General features: G+C 36.3%; 1 protein-coding gene across 2 annotated transcripts in view; it reads left to right on the top strand.

Annotated features, from left to right (window-relative positions):
* Window positions 1-11,834, top strand: part of LOC141433152 (synaptic vesicle glycoprotein 2B-like) — a 30,111-nt gene extending 18,277 nt beyond the window's left edge. Inside the window, exons 1-10 of one of the 2 annotated variants that reach the window (XM_074095045.1) lie at window positions 1,253-1,544; window positions 3,365-3,526; window positions 3,730-3,892; window positions 4,360-4,481; window positions 5,079-5,326; window positions 5,541-5,692; window positions 6,347-6,473; window positions 6,660-6,943; window positions 10,879-11,006; window positions 11,725-11,834. In XM_074095045.1, the coding sequence (XP_073951146.1) occupies window positions 1,409-1,544; window positions 3,365-3,526; window positions 3,730-3,892; window positions 4,360-4,481; window positions 5,079-5,326; window positions 5,541-5,692; window positions 6,347-6,473; window positions 6,660-6,943; window positions 10,879-11,006; window positions 11,725-11,816 (1,614 nt within the window). In that variant the 5' untranslated portion in view covers window positions 1,253-1,408 and the 3' untranslated portion in view covers window positions 11,817-11,834. Of the gene's footprint in view, window positions 1-1,252; window positions 1,545-3,364; window positions 3,527-3,729; window positions 3,893-4,359; window positions 4,482-5,078; window positions 5,327-5,540; window positions 5,693-6,346; window positions 6,474-6,659; window positions 6,944-10,878; window positions 11,007-11,724 lie in introns of those variants that run through there. The other variant, XM_074095046.1, reaches the window with a different exon arrangement.
* The last annotated feature ends 571 nt before the right edge of the window (window positions 11,835-12,405 follow it).

Below are 12,405 nucleotides of genomic sequence, written 5' to 3' on the forward strand. Positions count from 1 at the left end.
CTAAAATCTAAACCGGTGGGTGGATTTTTTTTTTAAATTCTGGATGGTAGTAAGTATATCAAACTTTCAAGGAAAACTATAACGGCTAAGTTTGCTTGAGAATTATTAGTAGTCTAAGAGTAAATAGCAGCCTAAGGTATAAAATATACCTAAACTTGGAAAATTCCGTATAAAATACGAAATCCTTAAAAAACTACTACTTAATTTTTTCGTAATGGCTACGGAGCCGGTTTTTGTAAATGTAAGTTCGAAACACTAGAGATATAATTAATTCCAGATTTTAAATGTTGGGCTAATAGCTTATGAAACCGAATTACGTTTTGCCTTCTCTACTTCTCACGAAATTAATGTTGTTTAACTTTCAGTTTGTTTAATAATTATTTTCTTATTCTGTGTTTGTGTCTTACTACTTACTGGGCAAAGGATTGTCCTTCATGACCTCCACTCCACATCTCCCTATCCAGAGCTATATTCAGCTATTCAGTTTGTTAACAATTTAAAATGCTCTGGCATTGATATTCATGATGTAATCGCTTTGGTACATAGTACACTGTTAAGTCAGATATTACCAGATTTCAGTAGATAGAGAGATATTTTAATAATGTTAGTTGGTAATGAGAAATCCGCATAACTACACATATAGGTCCATTATCACACATTGCACAATCATTAGGAGTAAATTACATTTTACTTACTCAAGCTATATGAATGTCAACTGACAAGAGATACAGAAAATTGAAGACCAAAACCATTACATGGGTTGCGAGCTAAGTATCTTGATAAGGCTGAAACAGTTAGCGAATATTATTAGTTACGACATAAAAAATCATATCGACTGTTTACATAGGTGCCAACTCTTTGTTTTCCCACGAACTGCTAGTTATTTGCACACAGCTTAATACTTCTCAAGGTATTTAGTTTGCATTTGTATTCATTGTGGCTATCTTACATGACATTAGTAATTTACTTCTAGACAAATTTGGGCAGTTTTATCATTTTACTATTATTGTTCCTATTAGGTATTATCAGAATTCTTCCTAATTTATTCTGTTCAATATAGAACATTGTATTGAATTGTATTATTTTAATAATGACGAACGCATTGTACACAATAAATACAGCCACATTATTTTCTTATCTGGGCACATACGATTAACTATACAAAATCACAAAAAAAAATGCTATCACCAATAACACTAGTACGATGGACCCAAACACGGGAGTAAAAACAAGTGTAATTGTTAATTTTTGATACCAGTTGATTTATTGTTTCAATGTTTAACATGCCAGTCGAGTAAACATGACAGTATAATAAAATATCTCCACTCGTATAGTTAAGTTAATATGGGACTGAATCCAGAAGTGTAATGTTGCGTTTAACTAATTTAATTAAATTCAATAAGTAATTATGGCGGAAAATAATAAAATGGACAAAAATGGGACAGTGTGCTGTGAAATAAACAATGAAATTATAGAAATAAAGAACAATGTTCAAAAAGAAAAACCGGAAGCAATGGTTTTTGAAGACGCTCTAATACTAACAGGTAAGCAATTAAACTTTATCGAGATATTTTAAAACTTTTACTGTCAATGTTATTTAAAAAAAAATAGCCAAGAGCGTGTCGGATACGCCCAAAATAGGGTTCCGTAGCCATTACGAAAAAATTTAGTAATATTTTTCTAAATATTTCGTATTTTATGAGTTTAGGTATATTTTATACCTTAGGCTGTTATTTTTTTTTTTTTATTATAATTATTATTTTTTTAAATTTTATTGATCCTTTATTTACTCTTACTCTACTAATAATTCTCAAGCAAACTTAGCCGTTATAGTTTTCCTTGAAACTTTGATATAATTACTACCATCCTGAATTTTTTTTAAAATTTCCACCCACCGATTTAGATTTAAGAGAGGGGGGGACGCTCTATTTTATGAAAATTTAGATAGATAGATTATATAGATAAAAACGTTAATTTGCACTTTAAATTTGAATATTTCGCAAACAAATCTCTGAATCGAAAAATCGTCTTAGCAAACCTATCCAACGATACCCCACACACTAGGGTTGGATGAGAAAAAAAAATCACTCCCACTTTACGTCTATAGGGTTCCAGTTTATGCCATTTTGGAACCCTAAAAACCGTGGAGAATCTCATGGTTTGACATTATGGCTTCTCAAGCAGTGAATGGTTAGTTCGAGTCAGCCGGGCCTGGCTCGCAATTCTTAGTTTTTCGGAATTTACGAGTATTTGCGAAACAACCTTTAAAGTCTACCATGGCCTTTTCGATGAAACAAACTTCGTTATGAAACCTGGAACATCTGCGATGCAATTCAATGGCGTACGTAAAGTTGCCAAATCGCACCGATCCCGTCCTGAGAGGAAAAGTGAGTCGTACATAGGCTCACAGAACTGATGACTTACATGTACAATAGGAAGCTGAATCGAGCAAAATTGCGCAACAGAAATGTCACGGTTTTGAGGACATGTGATAAAATTATAATGTAAACATTACGTCGTTAGAATGGTAGTTGGTGGTGACGTGACTGATCGTATAATTTTATGCATAGGTACATAAAATATATTTGAAAGATAAAGATATCCATGCGTATGGCAATGTTTTGTCGCGTCAGTTTTGCTACCATCACTTTTACGTATATATTTTTTTCTATTTCAAATCACAGAATTCAATACTTTTACCATAGGTATATCAGTACAATTAGTCGGTGCCCTTACATTAGTATCCATTTTTTTTAGTCAATTCCGTTCAACTGTCGTAATCCGAGTTACCTCAAAAAATCCCTCCCCGCGATGAACCGCAAACAAAAGTTCTCCTTATGCTCGTAGCGTTGCCCCTTTTAAATGGCTAAGATCTGCTGAACAAGCCTAGCAAAACTGGAACTTAAGTCTGGAGAGTCTGAGAGAAAAAATATGCGTAAAAGTGTAGTACTGATGGAATATACGGACAATGTGTTTGGCAATGGCAGCCACATATCGGAAGACACAGCGTGGGTACCCCCACGAGATGATCGATGAGTTGGTAAAGGTCCATAGGAGTGCGATGTATGCGGCTAATTCTTTCTTGGACCTCTAACCACAGAGAAAATCAGTGAAGTATGATACAGTATCCTGTCCTAAGTCCAAGCGTACCAAATTTTACATACATCAAAACCAATGTTAACTTTTCTGGATTGATTATTAACTTTCAAATTCTGATATAAAAAAATGACGTAGGCCTTTCGAGGTTTTATTATTATTTTATTTGAGCACAATCACACTATAGTGATATAGTGGTTTAACAGCATACATTACTGACAAATGCCCATTCGCCTTTAACACAATAATGCCAATCTTCAAATTCTAGGTTTTGGAAAGTACAACTACCGATTGTTGATCCTCAGCATCTACACACTATTGGCAGCCATCGCGGAGGTTTTTAGTGTGGGTATCATCGTGACTTCGAGTCAATGCGACTTGGAGCTCGGCGTCTTCGAAAAGGGAATCATCAGCTCAGTACCCATATTAGGTACGGAACTCTTGCATTACTTAGTTTAAGACACGTAAGATATCAAAACTTTGCCACTCAAAGGGGAAGGGGAATAAACGGGATGATCGGAGTTACTCTGCGAGATCGAATCAGGAATGAGTAGGTCCGTAGTAGAATGACGACCAAGATTGTTCGATCCATTGGAGCCTAAGTCCCAAAATTTACCGATGAATGTTTTGCAGGTGTAATAGCTAGTGCCCACTTCTGGGGCTACCTGGCGGACACTCGGGGGCGATTGTACACGTTAAATGTTACCATCCTCGGAACGGTAGCAGGCGCTTTCCTGGCCAGTTTTGCCAACCACTGGGCCTTTCTCACGTTTGCTAAATTTATGTCTTCGATATTGTAAGTACAATTTTTCTTTTTCACAAATATACTTAGTTATGTACATATTGGCACAATCCATAATCTCACTTTTCAATGTAGACCAAGTCACAAGACTTTTAAGAATATATCAGCCGGGGGTTAAGTACGTCTGAAGAGCATTGCATTTTTTTCTATTATATTGTATTATTTTGGTTCTCTCATTCATCATAACAATACCGTAGGTTTGCAGCCTAGCTGTGTCCACTGCCACTATTTTTTACGGCTTCCCCTTTTCTTTTACTTACTAAGTAACGGCTTCTAATTTTATCTGAGCATCCTATTGCCGCTCCCTTCCCCCGTCCTCCAAGGGGGCAATATCGCCCACGTTGAGAATTTAGGTATACGCAGAAGTTATTTGAAAATTCCATTATTTTTTTATATGATCTGAAGGTTATTCTGCATATTTTAGTCTGGAGAAAACGATAATGTAGTTGTTAATGTTTCAGCGCGTGTGGTTCGAACTCTGTCATCTACACGCTGCTTGGAGAGAGCACCCAGCAGACGCGTCGATCGCGCTTCCTCCTATTTGCCACCACAGGAGTCATGTTCAGTCAAGGCATTATTTGCGGTACGTCGCATATTCAGCCAGCATTTTTAGAATGATAATCATTTTATCAATGACGTTACACAGTACTTTATTGCCTGGGTCTGGAAGTAGGCAATTACTTACTGACAAAGAACTGGTTTCAACTATTGCATAAACTGGCTAAGGTTTTCAATAGTGGCTAATAGAATGTAAAACACGTGGGGGAAAAAAAGAACAAAAACAGTTATACTCAACTTGTAGCCCGCCAAGTTTCTATGAGTGACCGGCTTGGCTTAAAAATTATACTTATTTTGACTTTTAATACTGTTAATATCAATACTACAACACATTTGCGGCGCATATAAAAAAAAGTTTGAGCGAACTGGTTTAAATGAACGAGTTCGCGAGTCCGCTTAACAATACGAAGCCAGCAATTGTAGTTCTGTCTGAGGCGAAGAGGCGAACATAGTGCTTTTTTCAAACATCGAAAAAGAAACAACAATAAATAAATAATGTATCATTATGTTTGAGAGTGATCATTTAAGGATTCTATTTTTGTCCTTTTGTAGTATGGAGCCCTAATAAGCGTTGAATGATAACTACTATATTTATTTTACTTTGGTCTTATATTGTTTCCAGCGGTGGCGTACCCGGCTCTAAAATTGAACTTTGCGTACTACATACCCTTCCTTGGGTTTTACTACCGGCCCTGGCGACTCCTGAACCAAATCATTGCTCTGCTGAGTTTAATCAATTTTATTCTCATCAAGTGCTACATATTCGAGAGCCCCAAATTTTATATCTCTAAAGGCGAACACGATATGGGCTTGGGGATGCTAAGGAGAATTTACAGTGTGAATTCTAGTAAAAACGTTGAGGATTATACGGTAAGTTAGAACGAGTTCAGAGTTTAAGCTTGCTAATGAACAACCTATTAAAAAAATATTCCTGTAAAATAATAATAATGAAACAAAGCTTGCAACAGGATAATCTTGAAATTTTGTCAAACATAATGACATTATTTTCAACCTCAAAATTACAAAAAAAAATACTATTTTCAAGTCTGTAACAAATCCACTATTCACTTAGTTCTCCTTTTAGGTAAAACACGTCATTTTAAATGAAGATGAAAACAAATCCAAAAGCTCGAATTTTTTCCAATCTGTATGGAACCAAACAGTTCCGTTGTTTCACAAGACGCACATCAAGAATACTTTGCTAATATTTGGTATCAGTATTCCTACTTATTGTATGTGAGTATTTATTATATATAATGTGTAATAAAATGTATCTACGAATATTTTTACTAAGAAATATATATGAAAGTAATAACGGGGAAATAATATTCCAACATAATATACGACGATAAGAACATGCCTTACGAACCTATTTCAATTACAACTTTACTGGCATTTAACCACCGCTTTGTACACGTAGGGCAGTTTCAGGCTAAAATTTTTTCTGTGCGTATAAGTTCGTTTTTCGAAGCGCGTGTACGCGCATACAGGTGCGGTTTTATTTTTATGCGAACATGTTCATATAAGCGTAATTAAGAAAATGTCCTTTCAGACCGCGTTTTATACGCGCGTATAATCTCGTTTTTGGAAGCACGCGTGTAGGCGCGTATAGTTGCGCCTTTTGCCACACGATATAATGTAGCGCGCGTGTAAGTGCGTATGTCGAAACTACCATATACGCTCAGAATAAACCGCTAGTTTGAAACCTTCCACATTTCGCGCAAATTACGCAGAAATAAGCGCGTACACACGCGTTCAGTTCAACATAGCGCGCGTGTAAGCGCGTGTGCCAAAAACAACCGTATATGCGCAGAAAAAATGCTAGTTTGAAATCACCCTAAACCAGGTTTAGCAGATAGATTTAACTAAAATTGCCTTTTTTACTTACAGAACCCCGCCATTCTCCGTTTGGTTACCTTACATTTTTAATAGCTACGTTTCTTCGACGGATCCGGACATAAGTTTTTGCCAAATATTTCAAACAAATTTGACAAACAACAATACACCTGCAACGACGGTTAGTATCCGGTTGGTTACGTAATAAAAACACGTATAGCTTTTAAGAGAACACGAAAAATACAAACTTTCCGATAACTATTATGCACTACATTCTGTAATTAATATTCTATAACTCCTGTTTACCGATTAAATTATTATGCAAACAAAATTTATAAAAATATTCACATAAGTTATATCTTTTCAGGGCACAGCATGTAATGACTCCATAGCCGATTTTACGTTTATCGGGATCACCGGTTTCTCAACTTTCATCACCCTTGTGTCAGTTTTTTGCGTTATCACTATAAAGTACACAGGCAAGAAGTGGACTTATGTTGGTATACATTTGCTGTCAGCGGCACTAGCAGTAATCATCGATTATGCCAGCCTTGGACTCGGTGTCACGGCTTTCGTAGGGATGCTGTGTAATACAGTTTGTATGGGAATCACAACGAGCTACGCGGTCGAGTTGTTCCCGACGTATATGAGGTGAGAATGCTATTTACTTAGGCGCCGCAAATCCAGTTGCAACCTCGTAGCAATGTTAAGCTGGCGCCATTAATTAAACAAGTTTAATGCATTCAGCATTGGCTTTCGATTAAATATCAATATTAATACCGTAGTACCCATCAGAAGGTCATGGGCTTGTATCTGTGATATTTTCGGAATATAAGCAAAGGAGTGTAAGTGAGAGTGGGTCACAGTGGAGTCGATTTTTTTCAAACTGATTTAATCGCACTAGTGTCTCTTCAAAAAGCTCAGTTTTTTCTTAAAACATACGTCTTTACTATCCATGTTTGAAAAATTAAGACAAAGGAAGGACTTGGGAAGTTCAGTAGTAAAATATATTAGTACTAACATTTAAAAAAATTAGCACGTGATCCACTGTAACCCATGCCTGGGTTACATTGAATCAGGAATCTGAGGTACAACGGATCGTACGAGTACGATTCGTACGGGATTCACTAAATTATAACAGATGGTTTTACTTTAACTAAATGTTTTTTTATTAAACAATAGAAACTCATCTTCGCATTGTGGCGGTTGCATGTAGAACATAGAAAATTTAATTTACGTTCTCTCTCTAAAGCTTGTACGTGTGTATTTCATGATTTTTTTAATACAAAAACAAAAATTTAAAAAAATCTCACCTATAATTACCGGTTGCATATAGTGGATTGTGATCCACTGTGACCCAATTTAAATTGATCCGCCGTTTCCTAATGACAGAAATTGTAAAAATAAAAACACATAAAATATTACATTCGACGCGAGACTGAAAGATTGTAATAAAATTCCACTTTATAAATCAAAGAATCAGAAAAAATAATTAAATCATGTAATGGCCACACAAACAGAAGCGAAAAATGTTTGAAAATGGCGTAAAATATACTTTTGTACTTACTAGGTGCCCGATGCACTGCAACGTTACCTCTAGTTCCTATACTGAGACGATGGCTAGTTTGGCAAGTGGGGGGATGTAAGAGCAACAATGCGTGCGTGTAATACACATAAAACTATACCGAATGATCCACTGTAACCCACCTTCCCCTATATACGAAAATAAATTTTAAGTTCACCATGAATGTTTACACCTGTGGAGCAATTTAGTGGTATGTATGAAATTCCTAATCCACACTGGGCTCGCGTGGGTACTACAGTCCAATCATTCCTACTGTGTAGTCTCTATCTGAGAGTAGTTTAGGCCTAGCAACAACAACAACTCTGCCTGCCTGATCAAATCCCAAACGCTGATATAATCGCTAGCATCATAAAACACAACAGAAGTCAGTCAGTCATTGCCTGTTTGGTGATATTCTTTAGGTATGTTTGCTGTTTTAACAATAACATTTAATTTTTTATTACGATCAAATTAAGAAAAGCATTGACAAATTACATTATTGTAGGCAAAAAGCCTTTCAAAGACTATACACATTCAGCACAGTCATTAAGTGAGAAATTTTAATACAAAGTAAGTTTCATTAAAGGCAATAAAATTGTACTTGCAATACCCAGATGGTGACATAAAGTTACTATGTACGATACCACAGTCAAGTATTCCGAAAGGCATTAAAAGCACTGGTTGAATCCTTTGTGCTGTGGCAGTCTACTAAGAAATTACACATAACTCACTCGACCGGAAAGTTTGGAGAACAAACACTTCATCATCCAGTCCGTGGGATCATAAAAAAGTCTTTCGAGTTTCGTCGGCAAACATCAGATATATAATCTAACATCTTAACGTGTAAGCAAGATTACTTGTACCTACATACATACATTATGATATGTATGATGTAGCCGGCATGTTTCCGACAAAAACCAAGGACTTTTTAATTATGAGCCCATGACTATAAATGTTACTACTAGCGTTTCATATTTTAAAGAAATGAGTTTGATTCTTACTCTAAAATTATCAAATTTCAACAAATCAAAATTGTAACGCAAGTGACGTCGCATTGTTTCGCATCGCTGTTAATAACACGCATTTTTTAGTAAATTACTGTAGGTACTTAACAATAAAATGTAATCCTGTTTGAAACATCGTCTGCAATAACCCATTTGTTGAGCAATTAACGTTGCTATAGGCTGAGATGGGATCATGAGAAATAAACAGTGCTAACAAATTAGGTACCAATATTTTCACAGCTGATAGTACTCGTCTCTAGGAGTAGACTTAAGTAATGAACTAAAAGAATTTAACACCACAGTTAGGTTAGGTTGGGTTAGGTCTAACAACTGGTAGCAAGGTGTACGGTTGTGTTACTCTGAAGATGAGCTCTGGTTGAGTTCGAAACGCGTCAGTGTAGTGTGGTGGTGGTGATAGATGGGTTTGTGTGATTTGTGTGTGATGTGTGGAGAAACTGCATGAACGAACACGCATATTTTGCATAAGCTTGGCTATCATAAGGTCGCGGGTGAGCAAGGAAATTCTTTTAGTTCTATATGGATATGGACCTCCGCAAGGTAACGCCTGATTCAATAAATTATGTAGACTTAAGTATAAAATATTTAAAAGTTTATGTTACGTTTTGGAAATAATTAGAGAATCAACTTTGCTGCGTAAAAACATCCTATTTAAAATTAATAGTCAGTGATTAAAACTTCTTTGACCGTCTTGACTGTCACGAGTAACTGGCCAATTCACTTAGATAAATAAATTTCAAAGTCACATAATGGCAACGTTCCACCTAAAGTCCGCAAAACCCACGATCACGACTGGTAAAATTGCCGTTCCACTAACGAAAAAAGGCCGCGGGCGTAGTGGGCGAACTTTATTAGTGCAACACATCTTGCGCGTTGTATACACGCAATATGGCGGCATGGTGAAATCGTTGTGTTAGAGTAAATATTTCGCATCTACATTGGAGTAAATTTTAATTCAACATGGTCCCGTGAATTTATGGTTGCGTTTATGACAAAACGAATGAGAAACGACTCGGAAAGTTCACCAAGTTCTTACGACATCTCGCTCATCTGTCATCTGTCGTGGTGAAAGCCCACTCTGACCCACCCATATTCTGTGGGCATTGTGGGCGCGACGCCGTCGCCAGCAATGACGTCATCTATGACTATGACGTCGAACGATCGCTCGCGACGACCACGGGCTTTAAGTGGAACGATATTGAGGGCGTCACGGTCGTTGCGAACGTTTAGTGGAACTAACCCAATGCTAAACTATAAATATATAAGTAGTTTTCCCGCCAACCGTTGACGTTTATGACAAGCTACGACGGGTTCACTTGACAGAAAGTGTTAAATATCTTGTCACTCAAATGCACAGGCTGATTATGTTTGGGCGGGATGACAATTTATTTATTTTGTTCAGGAAATTAAAACAAAAATATCGTATAAAAAGTTTTCTTAATTCATATTTAAAGCTAATTTTTTGGATCTAATTTAACATCTCTTAAAATATTGCAAATGTGACTTAATTTGATAGCACATTGTATGCGTGGTATATTGTTCTAAAGCTCGCCTGACATTTCTATTAATAAGCTTAATTAAAGCTGAAATTTTTCCACACTAATGTAATGAAAGATTGTGCTGAATACGAAATACGAGTACGATCAAATTTAGCACAAGTTTTCACCACATTTTCAAATGACCGTTTCGATTGATATGATTTAAAAAATCTGTATCTAAATCTTGTTATTTTACCAACACAAACTGAAATTCTAAAAGACCATACTTATTACGCGCGCGCGCGCTTACTGAGCGACGACTTGGTTAAGATCGCGGGATCGTGGTGGATGCGGAAAGCACAAGACCGGTCTGAGTGGAGAGCCTTGGGGGCCTATGTCCAGCAGTGGACGTATTTCGGCTGACATGATGATGATAATGATGATACTTATTACCAGATAACATAGAAATCATACGTAACTAAGGAAAACTGTTCCAATAAAAAATATTATTCCAATTTTCAGGGCGATGGCGGTCGGCTTGTCCATGATGGTCGGGAGAGCGGTATCGTTTATATTCTTCAACATCATTGGCGTCCAATTGTTGACCAATTGCAGTAATTTCCTACTGTATCTCGCAATATTTATATTTTGTAAGTATTCGTATGAAACTCATTGCAACTACGTATAAGTTCTTACTACAAAAACTTGGACATACCTTAGACAAACCTAAAATGACACTATATGAAACTGCTTAAAATTAAATACACGTCTAAATAAGTGGTAGTACAGTAGGTAAGAGTATAATGAGTGTTATTCGCTGAAGTAGTAGTTAGAGGAATGTAAATGTGACACAAGATAAAAACGTGACATTATTGGGTATCTATGACTAAAAGAAGGAGAAAGCTGAAGGAGGGCCTACACCAAATTGGTTGAGAGAGGCTTGAGATGATAATGAAAAAAAAAACAACCACAATACACATTATGGTTCGTCTACGGTCGAGATCAAAGATATGTTTACACTTTACTACCTTGTTGCTGTCATTTAGTATTTGAACTTTTGCTTTAAACTGTCAGAAGGCATACATTGACAAAGTACTAAAGTGTAAAGATATCTTTGACGTAGCATCCATCTACTAAAACCTCGAGGACATGAAAAACATGTGCGTACTATAGTACACTGAGCGGCAAAAATCTGGCCCTCAAAATGTATGTAATAATAATTATAGGTAATTTTGTATATAGAGTGCGCAAATTTTGTGCCGCTGAGTATACATATTTGTATTCCTAATATCATTAGTTCTGTAGTATAATTTGTAATGTAGGGGCATAGTAATAATGAGCTAAGTATAATATTCACTTGTGTTACAGCTGGCGCAGTATTAGGAATATTCCTGCCATCGGACCCCAAGTCTACATCAGATTTAAAACAGCCCGACAATAACTCTGAGCAACAAACGTAAACAATAAATTATTCTATAATATTCTGGTTTAAACTTATTTCATATTGCTTATTGCCTATCCATAAAAATATGTAAACCGACAGGGTTTTCAAAAACATATGTACATCAAGTTACCAAGACGTCAATAATATCTGTCCTGTAAACTTTTATGACACTAACAATAAGGTATATCAATATTTATGACCTGAATTGTAACTACTTATAATATAAAACCTGCTTTCAAATAAAAAACCGCATTCAAATCGGTTCAGCCGTTTAAGAGCTACGGTGCCACAGACAGACACACGGACACATAGCGGTCAAACTTATAACAACCCTGTTTTTGCGTCGAGGATTAAAAATAAGCCCAAAGCCAATACGCCCAAAGCAAATAAGCCAAAACGGCCCACGCCCTCTCATTCCGAGAGGAGGCCTGTGCCCAGTCTTGGGACGTATATAGACTGGGATGATGATGATGTTCATCCCCAGAACTCAAAATATTTGTGTACCGAATTTAATCTAAATCAGTTCAGCGGTTTAGTCGTGATTGAGTAACAAACATCCAAACATTATTCACAAACTTTCCCATTATAATATTAAATAGGGAGTA

This window comes from Choristoneura fumiferana, chromosome 12 (assembly GCF_025370935.1).
Source record: "Choristoneura fumiferana chromosome 12, NRCan_CFum_1, whole genome shotgun sequence".
In the NCBI taxonomy this organism is placed as follows: domain Eukaryota; kingdom Metazoa; phylum Arthropoda; class Insecta; order Lepidoptera; family Tortricidae; genus Choristoneura; species Choristoneura fumiferana.